The sequence below is a fragment of the Bos indicus x Bos taurus genome, chromosome X (assembly GCF_003369695.1).
Source record: "Bos indicus x Bos taurus breed Angus x Brahman F1 hybrid chromosome X, Bos_hybrid_MaternalHap_v2.0, whole genome shotgun sequence".
In the NCBI taxonomy this organism is placed as follows: Eukaryota; Metazoa; Chordata; class Mammalia; order Artiodactyla; family Bovidae; genus Bos; species Bos indicus x Bos taurus.
In genome coordinates this window covers 110,038,535-110,057,025 of record NC_040105.1, presented here as the reverse complement: position 1 = coordinate 110,057,025, position 18,491 = coordinate 110,038,535, and the positions used below count along the sequence as shown (strand labels likewise).

General features: G+C 41.4%; 1 protein-coding gene across 1 annotated transcript in view; it reads left to right on the top strand.

Annotated features, from left to right (window-relative positions):
- Positions 1 to 13,665: 13,665 nt before the first annotated feature.
- The window catches only part of LOC113888154, a 49,637-nt gene continuing 44,811 nt past the window's right edge, over positions 13,666 to 18,491 (top strand). Inside the window, exon 1 of the mRNA XM_027535451.1 lies at positions 13,666 to 14,022. Coding sequence (XP_027391252.1) covers positions 13,666 to 14,022 — 357 coding nt within the window. The remainder of the gene's footprint in view (positions 14,023 to 18,491) is intronic.

The following is an 18,491-nucleotide window of genomic DNA, read 5'->3' as shown; positions in this document are numbered from 1 at the left end:
CTGCTGGCTGACTGCTCCTGATTATTGAGGTGGAATGGAGTTACTACTATACCGTGGAAGCAAGAAGGATCATATCTGTAACCTAGGAGAAAAATATGAAAGTGTCTCCTAGTGTTCCCATATCCAATAATACAAGGTAATGGAATGCTATAATGATTCATGCAGGCAGGACCAGTAAGGGATCAGATTGGTTCAGAATAAAGATTTGTATCTTATGGCCACATAAACAACCAGATACAACTAGATGAGGTTATAGGGAACTGAAATGCTAGTGGAAGAAGGAAGTTATAAATACTGAGTATGACCTCATGGCCAGTTGCCAAAATAACAACTATAGAAGCTACGCATACTTGGTCTTGCTTTGTTATTATATGGTTGACTCAAATGCCCATTATTTTTTATTTCTCCCATTCCCAAATGCTGTGTTTGAATTGTGTGGGTGTTACTTAATAATATAATTTAACCTATAGAGTACCGTATATCAAAGTGTAATTATGACAGAACTAGAGAAGGAGTAAGACATCCCCCAGAGAATGGAGTGTATCTAATTGGACTTTTGCCATCCCACCTTGCTGAAGAAGGCAGAGGTGCATTCACCGATATGAGGAATAGCTGCATCATGCTAAGCAGAAGCATGATGTTGCTACTGTTATCATTTGGAAAAAAACCATGGAGAGAAGAGGTGGACTGTGCTGGATTGGCTGTTAGCAGCTAGGCTGCATCTCTGACCCTTTGTACATTTTCTACTCAATATATTGGATAGTCCTTGGAACTACATGTCCCAGAATCCCTCATCAGAGCACCTCCAGGTTTGATTATCAAGCTACTATAGTACTTTGAGGAATGAAGAAGCCCTTATTCCCTGGCAGTAGCACTGGGCAATAAGGAGTGTCAAAAAGAGGTTATACCTAAGTTATACCTGGTTTCTTTCCCAATGACTTCTGGGGAACCTCCTGAAAATCATCCATGACAGTCCTGCCTGCAGCTGGAATCACTGGGGGCTTTTTCCTAGTGTATCAGCAGCAGCCTCCCTGACCTTCACTACTCCAACCTTTCACTGGTTGTGAAAGCCACTGATTTCCTGGTCTCAACCCTTCCTGCTTAGAAAAGAGTGGCACTATTCTGACAGGCTACACTGTTAATGCTGTCTCCACCCAGCCTTCTTCTGCACCATATACCCTGCCTGTGAGTGGCTTCTGCACCATGCCATCTGTCCCATGAAAAATCCCCATGTGAGGCCTTCCTCACTGTACACACTGAACAACTTCTGCACAGTGCTGTAGCCCAAGAAGCACCTTGTGTGCCAGACTCAATATCTAATGACATCTGCAGGATTCTCTTTCCTCTGAACATCCTCTGAACACAGCCCCACTCATGAATGCTCCCTGTGTTCCCTCCTCATCCCATCCCCCTCTGCTCAGGAACTCCTGTCTGCTGACCTCCTCCTCTGGGTGCCTATCATATTGTTATGAGCTGTGGATAGCTTAACATAAATGAGAAAGGGTTTCTTATGTCCAGCATATAGAGCATGAAAGCATCAGCAATGTTCCAAACAAAACCTATAATCGTCCTTCATCAGTTTGTTAAGTCCTATGTAAGAAATTCTCGTCCTTCTCAGTCTTGAGTTAGCAGCCTCATGAATCTATCAGCTCATTCCCTAGAGTTCTGGAAACTCTGGCTCACTGCAGTGATAGGATTTCAAAGTTATTTAAGTAATGGCATCAGAAACTTGTGCCTCAGAACATTTGGCAAAGTCCTTTTCCTGAGGGTCTGAGACAGTTCCTTTTTCTTGAAGATACAGCACTATAGCAAGCACTTTCAGGGAAGCATAAGTGCAAGAGAAAAGATTTAACATGCCCATAGTTAAAGATCTGGTGAGAGTTCAACACAAAAATACTGCAACTGACAAGGAAATTTGGTTGTTTGTGTGGCATGCAAAATTTAAAAAGATAACTAGAATTATGATTGGTCTGGTCCCATCACTTCATGGGAAATAGATGGGGAAACAGTGGAAACAGTGCCAGACTTTATTTTTCTGGGCTCCAAAATCACTGCAGATGGTGACTGCAGCCATGAAATTAAAAGATGCTTACTCCTTGGAAGCAAAGTTATGACCAACCTAGATAGCATATTCAAAAGCAGAGACATTACTTTTGCCAACAAAACTTCGTCTAGTCAAGGCTATGGTTTTTCCTGTGGTCATGTATGGATGTGAGAGTTGGACTGTGAAGAAGGCTGAGCACCGAAGAATTGATGCTTTTGAACTGTGGTGTTGGAGAAGACTCTTGGGAGTCCCTTGGACTGCAAGGAGATCCAACCAGTCCATTCTGAAGGAGATCAGCCCTGGGATTTCTTTGGAAGGAATGATGCTAAAGCTGAAACTCCAGTACTTTGGCCACCTCATGCAAAGAGTTGACTCATTGGAAAAGACTCTGATGCTGGAAGGGGTTGGGGGCAGGAGGGGAAAGGGATGACAGAGGATGAGATGGTTGGATGGCATCACTGACTCGATGGACGTGAGTCTCAGTGAACTCCGGGAGTTGTTGATGGACAGGGAGGCCTGGCGTGCTATGATTCATGGGGTCGCAAAGAGTCGGACACAGCTGAGCAACTGATCTGATCTGATCTGATCTGAAGGCATGATTTATGGTCCAAGATGTGATCTATCCTGGAGAATGTTCGGTGTGCCATTGAGAAAAAGATCAAGGCCATTGTTTTGGCGTGAAATGTCCTATAGATATCGATTAGGTCTAACTGGTCCATTGTATCATTTAAAGATTGTGTTTCCTTGCTAATTTTCTTTTTGGTTGATCTATCCATAGGTGTGAGTAGGGTATTAAGGTCTCCCAGTATTATGTGTTACTGTCAATTTCCCCTTTCCTACTTGTTAACATTTGCCTTACGTATTGAGGTGCTCCTATGTTGGGTGCATATATGTTTATTATTGTTATATCTTCTTGGATTGATCCTTTGATCATTATGCAATGTCCTTCTTTGTCTCATTTCATGTTCTTTATTTCAATGTCTATTTTATCTGCTATGAGTACTGTTATTCCTGCTTTCTTTTGGTATCCATTTACATAAAATACCTTTTCCAACACTTCACTTTCACTCTGTATGTGTCCCTTTATTTGAGGTGGGTCTCTTGTAGACAGCATATATAGGGGTTTATATTTGTAACCATTTTATGATACATCTTTTGTCACCTATGACTCCATTTATCCATCCCTCTATCCAATCATCAATCGATCATTTTCCTTGGTGCATTGTGGTAAATTATAGACATCAGTATGTGTCTCCTTAAGTATTTCAGCAAGCATGCCATTAAGTAGTGAGCCGTATTTGTTTACAGCAATTTTCTTTGGATATAAACTTTACATACAATGAAATATACCAATCTTTTTTTTCCCCAATCATGTTACTTTTTAATTGAAGTATAGTTGATTTACAGTGTTGTGTTAATGTCTGTTTTAAAGCAAAGTGTTTCAGCTATACACATATATGTGTATATATACATTGTGTGTGTGTGCACATTCTTTTATTTAATCTTTTTTTTTTTTTTTTGCTACACTGTGCAGCATGTGGGATTAGTTCCCTGACCAGGGATTGAAACTGCATCCCCTGCAGTGGAAGTGTGGAGTCTTAACCACTGAACTGCTACGGAAGTCCCATATATATGTTTTTCCATTATGATTTGTCATAGGATATTGAATACCATTCCCTGTGCTCTATAGTAGGAACTTGTCTATCCATTCCATGTACTCAAATTTATATCTCTTAACCGCAATCTCTTCTTCCATCCCTCCCCCAATTCTCTCTTCCTTGGAAGCCAAAAGTCTATTCTCTATGTCCATGAATGTGTTTCTGTTACATACATATGTTTGTGTGTGTGTGTCATATCTTAGAGTCCACATTTAAGTAATATTGTTTGGTATTTGTCTTTCTCTGTGTGCTTCATTTCACTTAGTATGATCATCTCTCAGTCCATACATGTTGACTGAAATGGCCTTATTGTTTTTGCTGTACAGATTCTTGGATCCTTTTAACCACACTTAGAGGTATCCATCTGTGATTTGTTTCCCTGATATACTATTAAAACGTGTGTAATACATCACTCTTGGGATAGTATGTCCATTTTGAGGCTATATTAGGATTTTTCTATGTATATGTCAGTCAGTTCAGTTCAGTTCAGTCATTCAGTCGTGTCTGACTCTTTGAGGCCCCATGGACTGCAGTTCCTGATGCCAGGCTTCCCTGTCCATCACCAACTCCCAGAGTCTACTCAACCTCAGGTACATCAAGTGGGAGATGCAGTCCAACAATCTCATCCTCTGTTATCCCCTTCTTCTCCCACCTTCAATCTTTTTCAGCATCAGGAACTTTTCCAATGAGTCAATTCTTCACATCAGGTGGCCAAAGTATTGGAGTTTCAGCTTCAACATCAGTCCTTATGAATATTCAGGCTGATTTCCTTTAGGATTGACTGGTTTGCTCTCCTTGCAGTCCAAGGACTCTCAAGAGTTTATATGAATATGAATAAATATTTATTGTTTTTATGCTGCCCTCTCATGGAGAAATAGAAGAAGGCTTATGAATGTGGTTTATAAAATGCAAATTTATTCTTTACATGTTGAAAAAGATAAGGTATAATTATTAAAAATTAATACATGCTCTCATTCCTTGGTGCATTTTGTGGTAAATTGCAGACATCAGTATGCAACTCCATAAGTATTTCAGCAAGTGTGCCATTATCTAGTGAGCTATGTTTGTTTAGAGGAATTTTCTTTGAGATATAAGCTTTACATACAATGAAACATACCAAACTTTTTTTTCCAGTCATGTTATTTTTCACTTGAAGTATAGTTGATCTACAGTGTTGTGTTAATTTCTGCAAAAAGATTTCGTTTTACACATATATGTGTGTATATACATTGTTTCTGTGTGTGTGATTTATATATATATATATATATATATATATATATATATATAGCACCAGGTAAGTCCCATAGATGGGATAAGGCAATGGCAGCCCACTCCAGTACTCTTGCCTGGAAAATCCCATGGACGAAGGAGCCTAGTAGGCTGCAGTCTATGGGGTTGCCAGGAGTTGGACACAACTGAGCGGCTTCACCTTCAATTTTCACTTTCATGCATTGAAGAAGGAAATGGCAACCCGCTCCAGTATTCTTGCTTGGAGAATCCCAGGGACAGGGAAGCCTGGTAGACTGCCGTCTATGGGGTCGCACAGAGTCGGACACGACTGAAGTGACTTAGCAGCAGCAGCAGCAAGTCCCACAGATATTCTTTTTTATATTATTTTCCAGTATGGTTTATCATAGGATACTGAATGTAGTCCTCTGTGCTCTACAGTAGGAAATGGTTGTTTATACCTTCCTTATGTAATAGTTTACATTTGCTAACCCCAACTTCCTATTCTTCCCTCCCTGAACCCCCTCCTTCTTGGAAACCATAGGTCTGTTCTCTATTTCCATGAGTCTGTTTCTGTTGCACAGACATGTTCGTTTGTGTCATAATTAGATTCCACATATAAGTGGTATCATTTGCTATTTGTCTTTCTCACTCTGACTTATTTCACTTTGTATGATAATCTCTCAGTCCCTCCATGTTGCTACAAATGGCATCATTTCAATTTTTATGGCTGAGTACTATTCCGTTTTATATATGTACCGCTTCTTTATCCATTCATCTGTCAATTAACATTTAGGATGTTTTTATATTTTGGCTATTGTGAATAGTGCTGCTATGAACATTGGAGTGCCTGTATCTTATGAGATTACAGTTTCGTCTGGGTTTATGTCCAGGTATGGAGAAGGAAATGGCAACCCACTCCAGTATTCTTGCTTGGAGAATCCCAGGGTTGGAGGATCCTGGTTGGCTGCCATCTATGGGGTCGCACAGAGTCAGACACGACTGAAGCGACTTAGCAGCAGCAGCAGCAGCGTGCCCAGGAATGGAATTTCTAAATCAGATGATAATTCTAGTTTTACTCTTCTGAGGAACTTCCATAGTTGTCTATAGTGGCTTCACCAACTTACATCCCCACTTACAGTGTAGGAGTGTTCCCTTTTCTACACATCCTCTCCAGCTTTGTTATTTGTAAACTTTTTGATGGTGACCATTATGACTGGTATGACATGATACCTCATTGTAGTTTTGATTTGCATTTCTCTATTAGGGATATCAAGCATCTTTTCATGTACCTCTTGGCCATCTGTATGTCTTCTTTGGATAAATGTCTATTTAGATCTTCTGCTCATTTTAAAAATATTTATTTATTTTTGGCTGGACTGTGTCTTCCTTTCTGTGCTTGCACTTTTCTCTAGTTGTGGTGAGTGGGGGCTACTCTCTAGTTGCAGTATGAGGAGTTCTCATTGTGGTGGCTTCTCTTGTTGCAGAGCAGGGGCTCTAGGGCATGCAGGTTTGAGTTGTTGTAGTGTGTGGGCTCAGTAGTTGTGGTACATGGGCTTAGTTGCCCCTTGGCATGTGGAATCTTCGCAGAGGAGGGATCAAACTCATGTCCCCTGCATTGGCAGTGGGATTCTTAACCAGTGGACCACCGGGCATGTCTTTGGCCATTTTTTCATTCAGTTGATTGTTTTTTTGATATTGGGCTCCATGAGCTTTTTTGTACTTTGAAGATGAATCCTTTGTTACTTTATTTGCAAATAATTTCTCTCATTCTGAGAGGTGTATTTTAATTTTGTTTACAGTTTCTTTTTTTTGTTGTTTTTGCAAAAGTCTTGAAGTTTAATTATGTCCCATTTGTTTGTTTTTATTTCCATTAGTCTATGAGATGGCTCAAAAAAGATCTGTGATTTATGTCAAAGAGTGTTTTTCCTGTTTTCCTCTAAGAGTTTTATAGTGCCTGGTCTTACATTAAATCTTTGATTCATTTTGAGTTTATTTTTGTACATAATGTCAGGTAGTATTCTTTTTGCATGTAGGTGTCCAGTTTTCCTGGAACAACTTATTGAAGACACTGTCTTTACTCCATTGTGTATGTTCTAGCCTTCTTTGTTATAGATTAGGTGACCATAGGCATATAGATTTATCTCTGAGCTTTCCTTCTCACACCATTGATCTATATTGGTGTTTTTGTGCCATATCATACTCTATTGATTACAGTAGTTATAGATTATAGTCCGACATCAGGGAGCCTGATTCCTCCAGCCTTGTTTCTATTTCTCAAGATTGCTTTGACTAATTGGGATCTTTTGTGTTTCTATACAAATTGTAAAAAAAAAAAAAAAAAAAAAGTTCTAATTCTGTGAAAAATGGTATTGTATTTCCATAAGAATTGTACTGAATCTGCGGATTGCTTTGGGTAGTATAGTAATTTTCACAATATTGATTCTTCCCATCCGAGAACATGGTTTGTCTCTCCATCTGTTTGTGTGATCTTTCGTTTTTTTCATTATAGACTTCTGAGTACAGGTCATTGTCAAGGCAAAGGCACACAATGTACTTTTATTTATGTCTAAATTAGTGAAACAAAATATGCGCTGCAAAGTACAAACTTTCTTAGCTTGAAAAGTACAAAGTCTTCTTATATTGGAACATAAAACATCTTAATTGTCAGTTATTTTGATACTATCAACCAAAGAAAATAAAATAACATTATTTTGGGCTACTTAAACTGTATCTTTCACAGATATTTCTTCTTATGCTTTTACAACCATTATTATTCTCTTTCATTTATGAATGTAACTAGAAATTTGTTCTATTGAGTGGGTGTTAAAAATTACTCCTCTCTCGAGTGTGAAACAGATGGTTTACAGTACTGTTGAGAGACTTTTACTGCCATAAACCTCTTACAATTCAGCTCTACTCTCTAGGTTTTTATTATAATTTAGGTCTACTGTCTAAGCTTTTTGTGTCACTTTGTTTAGGCTGAGGGTTTTCTCATATATTTCTAGTAGCTTCAGAGTTTCTGTTAGGAAATGTGTTGTTATTTAGTTGCTCAGTCGTGTTCAACCCATGGACTGTAAGTGCACCAGGTAAGCGCACCAGGCTCCTTTCTCCACAGGGATTCTCCAGGCAAGAATACTGGAGTGGGTTGCTAAGCTCTTCTCCAGGGGATCTTCCTGACCCAGAGATGGAATTCACATCTGCCAAGACTCCTGCATTGCAGGTGGATTCTTTACCACTGAGCCAAAATATATGTTGTCTACAAGAAACCCACTTTAATTATGAAGATTTATAATCAGTGTAAAGATGGAAAAGCCCAAACAAGCATTTATCTTTTAACAATTAATAATAAGAAAAATCCTTCATTTTATTTTGCCTTCATTTATTTTTTATAACACTCTTTCTTTCTTAACTCATAGTTTCTCCTTAATATCATCTTATTCTGTGTAAATAACTGCTTTTCACATATCTTACATACCAGATATCTGCTGAGAATGAAATCCCCAATTTTTTGTTCCTATGAGAATATCTACTTCTCCTTTATTTTTGAAGGATGATTTTCCTGGACATAGAAGCTAAGTTCAGTAGTTTTTTTTTTTTTTTTTTTTTAAGAAAAATATTTATTGGCATGTTGTTCATGTACCATGAATTTACCAGTTAAATTGTATGATTCATTGATTTGTAATTTCTTCATAGGTTGCATAACCATAGCCATTCCCTCATTCGAGAATATTTTCATCACTCCAAAGGGAAATACCGCCCAGTTGTCAGACATTTTCCATTTCCTTTTTCATCTGGACCCTGACATCCACTCCTCTCTGTTCTGTCTAGAGAATTACATAATCTGGGACATATTCATTCACATGAACAGAATAATGCAACAAGCAGGCTTTTGTGCCTGGCTTGTTTTAATTAACATAATCACTTCAGAGCTATAGCATGTTATAGCATGTATCAGAACTCCATTCATTTGATGGCTGAGTAATATTGCATCATGTTTTAATTATTTGATCAACAGTTGATGGACATCTGAGTCATTTTGGCTGTTTTTTTTTTTAATTTTTTAAATTTATTTCTTTTAAAACTTAATTTTTAATTTGATAATTTTAATTTTTTTAATTTAATGGCTTTTAACTAAAATGTAATTACATTTTTAATATAATGGCTTTAAAGAATTTTGTTGTTTACTCTCAAACCTCAACTTGAATCAGCAATAGGTGTATATATATACATATATATATATATATATATATATATATATATATATATATCCTTCCCTCTTGAACCTCCCTCACATCTCCCTCCCCATTCCACCCCTGTAGGTTGATTCAGAGCCCCTGTTTGAGTTTTCTCAGACTTTCAGCAAATTCCTGTTGGCTCTCTGTTTTACATATGGTAATGTAAGTTTCCATGTTACTCTCTCCATACATCTCACCCTCTCCTTCCTTCTCCCCATGTCCATTTTTCTGTGCTCTATGTCTTTTTCTCATTTGCAGCCCTGCAAGTAAAATCTTCGGTACCATCCTTCTAGATTCCGTATATATACGTTAGTATACAACATTTATCTTATGCCTTGTGACTTACTTCACTCTGTATAATAGGCTCTAAATTCATCCACCCCATTAGAACTGACTCAATGTGTTCCTTTTATGACTGAGTAATAATCCATTGAAAACTGACATTTCCCAGTCCTGTGGTCAGTTTACCTCCCAATCCTAAAGAAGGGGAATTCCAAAGAATGCTCAAACTACTGTACAACTGCACTAAATTCACACCAAGAAAATTAATGGTCAAAATTCTCCAAGTGAGGCTTAAAATCTTTATTGATACTAAGGGAACATTTCATGCAAAGATGGGTTCAATAAAGGACGGGAATGGTATGGACCTAACAGAAGCAGAAGATATCAAGAAGAGGTGGCAAGAATACACAGAAGAACTGTACAAAAAAGATCTTCACGACCCAGATAATCACGATGGTGTGATCACTCACCTAGAACCAGACATCCTGGGATGTGAAGTCAAGTGGGCCTTAGAAAGCATCACTACAAACAAAGCTAGTGGAGGTGATGGAATTCCAGTTGACCTATTTCAAATCCTGAAACATGATGCTGTGAAAGTGCTGCACTCAATATGCCAGCAAATTTGGAAAACTCAGCAGTGGCCACAGGACTGGAAAAGGTCAGTTTTCATTCCAATCCCAAAGAAAGGCAATGACAAAGAATACTCAAACTACCGCACAATTGCACTCATCTCACATGCTTGTAAAGTAATGCTCAAAATTCTCCAAGCCAGGCTTCAGCAATACCTGAACCATGAACTTCCATATGTTCAAGCTGGTTTTAGAAAAGGTAGATGAACCAGAGATCAAATTGCCAACATCCGCTGGATCATGGAAAAAGGAAGAGAGTTCCAGAAAAGCACATTCATCACATGCATCAGGCTTTCAGGTAAAGTCAGATTTCAACTTGTTTACAGAGAATCACCTCCAGGTCACCAGATTTGCATCTACTTTGCCCAGCACCTATCATAATGAACAAAAGTTTTAGACTTTAATTATGAATGTGGTACTGTTGATGGGAATGCAAACTAGTACAGCCACTATGGAGAACAGTGTGGAGATTCCTTAAAAAACTGGAAATAGAACTGCCATATGCCCCAGCAATCACACTGCTGGGCATACACACCGAGGAAATGAGAATTGAAAGAGACACATGTACCCTAATGTTCATCACAGCACTGTTTATAATAGCCAGGACATGGAAATAACCTAGATGTCCATCAGCAGATGAATGGATAAGAAAGCTGTGGTTCAGTTCAGTTCAGTCGTTCAGTCGTGTCCAACTCTTTGGGACCCCATGAATCACAGCACGCCAGGCCTCCCTGTCCATCAACAACTCCCGGAGTTCACTGAGACTCACGTCCATCGAGTCCATGATGCCATCCAGCCATCTCATCCTCTGTTGTCCCCTTCTCCTCCTGCCCCCAACTCCTCCCAGCATCAGAATTTTCCAATGAGTCAACTCTTTGCATGAGGTGGCCAAAGTACTGGAGTTTCAGCTTTAGCATCATTCCTTCCAAAGAAATCCCAGGGCTGATCTCCTTCAGAATGGACTGGTTGGATCTCCTTGCAGTCCAAGGGACTCTCAAGAGTCTTCTCCAACACCACAGTTCAAAAGCATCAATTCTTCGGTGCTCAGCCTTCTTCACAGTCCAACTCTCACATCCATACATGACCACAGGAAAAACCATACCCTTGACTAGGCGGACCTTTGTTGGCAAAGTAATGTCTCTGCTTTTTAATATGCTATCTAGGGTGGACATAACTTTGCTTCCAAGGAGTAAGCATCTTTTAATTTCATGGCTGCAGTCACCATCTGCAGTGATTTTGGAGCCCAAAATAATAAAGTCTGACACTGTTTCCACTGTTTCCCCATCTATTTCCCATGAAGTGATGGGGCCAGATGCCATGATCTTCGTTTTCTGAATGTTGAGCTTTAAGCCAACTTTTTCACTCTCCACTTTCACTTTCAAGAGGCTTTTTAGTTCCTCTTCACTTTCTGCCATAAGGGTGGTGTCATTTGCATATCTGAGGTTATTGATATTTCTCCCGGCAATCTTGATTCCAGCTTGTGTTTCTTCCAGTCCTGCATTTCTCATGATGTACTCTGCATACAAGTTAAAGAAGCAGGGTGACAATATACAGCCTTGATGTACTCCTTTTCCTATTTGGAACCAGTCTGTTGTTCCATGTGCAGTTCGAACTGTTGCTTCCTGACCTGCATACAAATTTCTCAAGAGGCAGATCAGGTGGTCTGGTATTCCCATCTCTTTCAGAATTTCCCACAGTCTATTGTGATCCACACAGTCAAAGGCTTTGGCATAGTCAATAAAGCAAAAATAGATGTTTTTCTGGAACTCTCTTGCTTTTTCGATGATCCAGCAGATGTTGGCAATTTGATCTCTGGTTCTTCTGCCTTTTCTAAAACCAGCTTGAACATCAGGAAGTTCACGGTTCACGTATTGCTGAAGCCTGGCTTAGAGAATTTTGAGCATTACTTTACAAGCATGTGAGATGAGTGCAATTGTGCGGTAGTTTGAACATTCTTTGTCATTGCCTTTCTTTGGGATTGGAATGAAAACTGACCTTTTCCAGTCCTGTGGCCACTGCTGAGTTTTCCAAATTTGCTGGCATATTGAGTGCAGCACTTTCACAGCATCATGTTTCAGGATTTGAAATAGGTCAACTGGAATTCCATCACCTCCACTAGCTTTGTTTGTAGTGATGCTTTCTAAGGCCCACTTGACTTCACATCCCAGGATGTCTGGTTCTAGGTGAGTGATCACACCATCGTGATTATCTGGGTCATGAAGATCTTTTTTGTACAGTTCTTCTGTGTATTCTTGCCACCTCTTTTGTTATCTTCTGCTTCTGTTAGGTCCATACCATTCCTGTCCTTTATCGAGCCCATCTTTGAATGAAATGTTCCCTTGGTATCTCTAATTTTCTTGAAGAGATCTCTAGTCTTTCCCATTCTGTTGTTTTCCTCTATTTTTTTGCATTGATCACTGAGGAAGGCTTTCTTATCTCTTCTTGCTATTCTTTGGAACTCTGCATTCAGATGCTTATATCTTTCCTTTTCTCTTTTGCTTTTGGCTTCTCTTCTTTTCACAGCTATTTGTAAGGCCTCCCCAGACAGCCATTTTGCTTTTTTGCATTTCTTTTCCATGGGGATGGTCTTGATCCCTGTCTCCTGTACAATGTCACAAACCTCATTCCATAGTTCATCAGTGGTACATATACACAATGGAGTATTACTCAGCCATTAAAAAGAATACATTTGAATCAGTTCTAATGAGATGGATGAAACTGGAGCCAATTATACAGTGTGAAGTAAGCCAGAAAGAAAAACACCAATACAGTATACTAACGCATATATATGGAATTTAGAAAGATGGTAATGAAAACCCTGTATGCGAGACAGCAAAAGAGACACAGGTGTATATAACAGTCTTTTGGACTCTGTAGGAGAGGGAGGGGGGATGATTTGGGAGAATGGCATTGAAACATGTATAATATCATATAAGAAACGAATCGCCAGTCCAGGTTCAATGCAGGATACAGGAAGCTTGAGGCTGGTGCACTGGGATGACCCAGAGGGATGGTATGGGGAGGGAGGTGGGAGGGGGGTTCAGGATGGGGAACACGTGTACACCCGTGGCAGATTCATGTATGTATGGCAAAACCAATACAACATTGTAAAGTAATTAGCCTCTAATTAAAGTAAATAAATTTAAATATCAAAAAAATTATGCATGTGCTGAAGAGAGGACAGAGTGGGGTCAATTCTAGTTTAGTGATGTTTGACTTGTAGCAGAATATAGAGCCTATTTTGAAGTTTTTCCGGGAAACCCATTTCTGGGAATAGTGATTTGGGACGAGGCTGTGAAGGGAAGAAAAAAAAAAAAAAAAAACGCCTTGTGCTCCCAGGCAGGGTGGTGTTCCCCACTTCCTATCTCACTCTGTCGAAGTTCAGGTCAAGCCTGGCATACAGGAAAAGGAGGGTGAAGCGAAACGTTTTTGCCTACAAGGGAGTAGGGAATGGGCCCAGTCAACAAGCAGAGGAGTGCTGCAGCGAGGGCGGGGCGGGGCGGGGCCGGGGCTGAGCAGGGCGTGGTGTGGCGGAGGCGGGGCCAGGCGCACTTTCGCGGGGCGGGGCGGGGCAGAGGCGCGCGCCAATGGGCAGTGGCTGGCTTCGCGCCCCGCGCCAGATCCGGGATCGCGTACTCTTGCTACCTGGTGAAGGCGCCGACAGCGCCCAGGCGAGCCTGGGGAAGAGTCGCCAGCGCCACAGACGCTTTCAGGGCATGAGGACGGCAGTGGGCTTTGTCAAGATGCAGCCGCCGTGCGAGAGCCCGGCCCTGGCCGGCGTGGCGGCCGTGGCTGCGGCGGACGGCGCCCTGCGCCGCAGCCCCAGCCCGTGTGAGCTGGGGCGCGAGCAGATGGTGCCTCCGCGGCCATGGATGTGGGACCTGCAGGCGCTGCTCACCCTGCGGAGGAAGCGCCGCGCCGCTGGGGGCCGGGGGAGTGGCCGGGTGAGTGGCCGGGTACTGCGCGGCCCGAGTGGCCGTGGGAGGCGCGCGTGGAGCCCGCGCTCACCCTCCGGGGAGGCCGAGGTGGTCATCTGGAAGTTGGGAAGGTGTCGGGGGCCAAGCCCTTGTGCAGGCCTAGGCAGAAGAGGGACCCGGGAAGGCGGGGTCCTAGGGTGACCCCCCGCGGAGCAGCGTTTTTTTTTTTTTTTTTTTCCTCTCCCCTAGATGCATCTGACTTAGCGCACCTGGACTCTCGCTGCAGGACAGTGAGCATCGCCCAAAGAAGGGCAGTTTGCCTGTCCCCAGAGGAGGAGCTGCAGGTGTCCGGTGCCTAAAGACCGGCCCTGTTGGGACAGGGAGCCCAATGCCCCACGCGTGAGACCTTAGTTTGCAGGAGGCAGGAGACGTGTGCACTGCTGTCGGACGCCTCGTTGCAACTTTGGGCATCGACACTGGCTTAGAACCCAACTAGGGACACTCCTCCACCAGGAAATCCTAGGGAACACATCAGCAGGAAGTCAGTATTTAAGATTCTGGGAGCATCGCCGAGCACTAAGCTTTGTCACCAACACTGGCTCTGGCGACTGCCACGGCCTAAGGACAGACGCGAGTTGAAGGTCTGGGGCGAGCTCTAGCTCCTGGGCTCCCCAGTCATCAGCACTTAGTTCTTGGCGACGCCACCAGAGTCTTACGTATTGACTTCCTGCTGGTGTGTTCCGCAGGATTTCCTGGTGGACGAGTGTCCCTAGTTGGGTTCTAAGTTTATCTAATGGCCCAAGCAGGTCAGGCATGCTTTGTGATGAAGAAAAGCAGGACAGCCTGGGATCTCTCATAAGTCACTCAGCAGGCCTTGCTGACTTGTCGGGTGTCCCTGCTCACTGGGGCCTTGGGCACCTTTGGGGGTGTTTTACTTAGCTTTTAAAAATCTTAAGGAGACTTTAAGGAGAAGGTATCACAAGGTAGATATTTTGGTCTGTAATGTAAGAAGAAGTCTTAGTCGTATGCCTTAAAAGATCTCACTGGGGGACTTTCAGCTCTTGAAAGATTGGTTTGTGAAACTTGAGAGTTAGGGAGAAACACTGGGTTTGGTATGGCTTCCTTTGGGCAAGAAAGCATCTGAACTGACATGGAGTCTTTGCCTTTCTAGGCTGTGTTCCTCCACCCCTGAGAATTCTTCCCACATAGAGATGACTGTACATGATCGACCTAAGAAGGATGTTTTGAGGATTAGCTGAGCAGTAATAGGACATCTTTAGGTCAAATGACCAGGGAAGTTTAGGAATTACCCAAAAATGACCTTAATGTGTGGAATACAGGGTTACCTGCAAAGAAAGCGAGGAAATGTGTCCCAAAAATGTGATAGCCAAATAAACACAAAAATCAGAATTAGAGACTTTGCAGGAGTCTAGGGGAAGGTAGGTCAAATTGTATTCCTGTTATCCTTGGACAGTTACTTTTTCACTGCACAGGATACTGACACCATGAGGGCAGCCAGGCAGTCTGTGAGGAGGATTACCCAGGGTTTCTGTGTAAATAGATCTGGAGTGTTCATCTGCGTAGAGGCTTGTGTTTCCCCATGCCTCGGATGATGTTGTGGTGTACCTTGCCAAAATACATATTTACTCTAATTATTCTGAATGTGGTTACTTCAAATAAGGTATACTTTATTAGCCCTTCTTTGGTTCTAATACTGCATTAGCTCTCCTTGTGACATTCCAAACACATTTCATAAGTGCGTGGCCAGTTTTTTGTTTTTTTAATTGGGGTAAGATTGTCAAATTTTCCAACATTGAAAACCCATAATTTTCAACTGTTTTCCCTCCTTTGGCTCTGGAAGCACCTTTGTGGTTGTTGAACCTTCCCATCAAAGGGGTTGGAAAGGGTTTGAAAGTATGAGAAAAACAGGTGAAAAATGTATTAGTTTGTTCAGGCTACCATAAAAAAAAATACCATAGACCTGGTGGCTTACATAATAGAAATGTATCATCTCACGGTTTTGGAGGCTGAGAAGTGCAAGATCAAGGTGCCAGCATATTTAGTTTCTGGGGAGAGCTCTATTCCTGGCCGGTAGACAGCCACCTTCCCTCTATGTCCTGACATGACCATTCCTTGGTGCCTGTGGAGGAAAAGATATCCCCTCTATCTCTTTTTTTAAACTGAAATATAGTTGACATAAACAGGATATTAGTTTCAGGTGTACCACCTACTGATTGGTATTTGCATACATTGGAAAATGATGACTGTAAGTCTGCTGCTACTGCTAAGTTACTTCAGTCGTGTCTGACTCTGTGCAACCCCATAGACAGCAGCCAACCAGGCTTCCCCATCCCTGGGATTCTCCAGGCAAGAACACTGGAGTGGGTTGCCATTTCCTTCTCCAATGCGTGAAAGTGAAAAGTGAAAGTGAAGTCGCTCAGTTATGTCCGACTCTTAGCAACCCTATGGACTGCAGCCTTCCAGGCTCCTCCGTCCATGGGATTTTCCAGGCAAGAGTACTGGAGTGGGTTGCTATTGCCTTCTCCAGACTGTAAGTCTAGTTACCATCTGTTCCCATATGAAGTTATTACAGTGTTATTGACCACATGCCTTATGCTGTATATGACATCCTCGTGGCTTATTTATTTTATAACTGGAGGCTATACCTCTTAAGCTTGTTCACATGTTTTGTGCCACCCCCCATCCCTTGTTTATTCTCTGTATCTTTGTCTACTTTCATTTTGTCTTGGTTTTTAGATTCCACATGTAAGTTAGATCATTCAGTATGTCTTTCTCTAACTTATTTCACTTAGCATAATACCCTCTAGATCCATCCATGTTGTCGCCAATGGTAAGAATTCATTTTTTTGGATGGCTGAGTAATCTTTCATTAAATGTATATACCCCATCTTCTTGATCCAGTCATCCTTCAGTGAACATTTCACATACTTCCATATCTTGGCTATTATAAATAGTGTGGCAGTGAACATAGGGGTGCCTATCTTTTCCAGTTAGGGCTTTTGTTTACTTTGGGTAAATAACCACATGTGAAATTCCTGGATAATATGGTAGTTCTATTTTTAATTTTTTGAGGACCTCCATACTCTTTTCCATAGTGGCTGTGGTTATTATAACTTTAACCAAGGGTACTGGAGGATTCCCTTTTCTCTGAATCCTCACCAGCACTTGTTGTTTGTTGTCCTTTTGATGATAGGTACTCTGACAGATGTGAGGTGATATCTCATTGTGTTTTTGAATTGCATTTCCCTGATGATTAGTGATGTTGAGCATCTTTTCATATGCCTGTTGGCCATCTGCATGTCTTCTTTGGAAAAATGTCCCTTCAGGTCCTCTGCTCATTTTTTTTTTTTTTAATGGGGTTATTTTTGTTTTTGATCTCTAATATTCTTGAAGAGATCTCTAGTCTTTCCTATTCTGTTGTTTTCCTCTATTTCTTTGCATTGATTGCTGAGGAAGGCTTTCTTATCTCTCCTTGCTATTCTTTGGAACTCTGCATTCAAATGGGTATATCTTTCCTTTTTTTCCTTTGCTTTTCACTTCTCTTCTTTTCACAGCTATTTGTAAGGCCTCCCCAGACAGCAATTTTGATTTTTTGCATTTCTTTTCCATGGGGATGTTCTTGATCCCTGTCTCCTGTACAATGTCACGAACCTCCATCCATAGTTCATCAGGCACTCTATCTATCAGATCTAGTCCCTTAAATCTATTTCTCACTTCCACTGTATAAGCATTAGGGATTTGATTTAGGTCATACCTGAATGGTCTAGTGGTTTTCCCTATTTTCTTCAATTTAAGTCTGAATTTGGCAATAAGGAGTTCATGATCAGAGCTACAGTCAGCTCCCAGTCTTGTTTTTGCTTACTGTGTAGAGCTTCTCCATCTTTGGCTGCAAAGAATATCAATCTGATTTCGGTGTTGACCATCTGGTGATGTCCATGTGTAGAGTCTTCTCTTGTTTTATTGGAAGAGGGTGTTTGCTATGACCAGTGCGTTCTCTTGGCAAACTCTATTAGCCTTTGCCCTGCTTCATTCCGTATTCCAAGGGCAAATTTTCCCATTACCCCAGGTGTTTCTTGACTTCCTACTTTTGCATTCCTGTCCCCTATAATGAAAAGGACATATTTTTGGGGTGTTAGTTCTAAAAGTTCTTGTAGTTCTTCATAGAACCGTTCAACTTCAGCTTCTTCAGCATTACTGGTTGGGGCATAGACTTGGATTACTGTGACATTGAATGGTTTGCCTTGGAAATGAACAGAGATCATTCTGTCGTTTTTGAGATTGCATCCAATTACTGCATTTCAGACTCTTGTTGACCATGATGGCTACTCCATTTCTTTAAGGGATTCTTGCCCACAGTAGTAGATATAATGGTCATCTGAGTTAAATTCACCCAGTCCAGTCCATTTTAGTTCGCTGATTCCTAGAATGTCAACGTTCACTCTTGCCATCTCCTGTTTGACCACTTCCAATTTGCC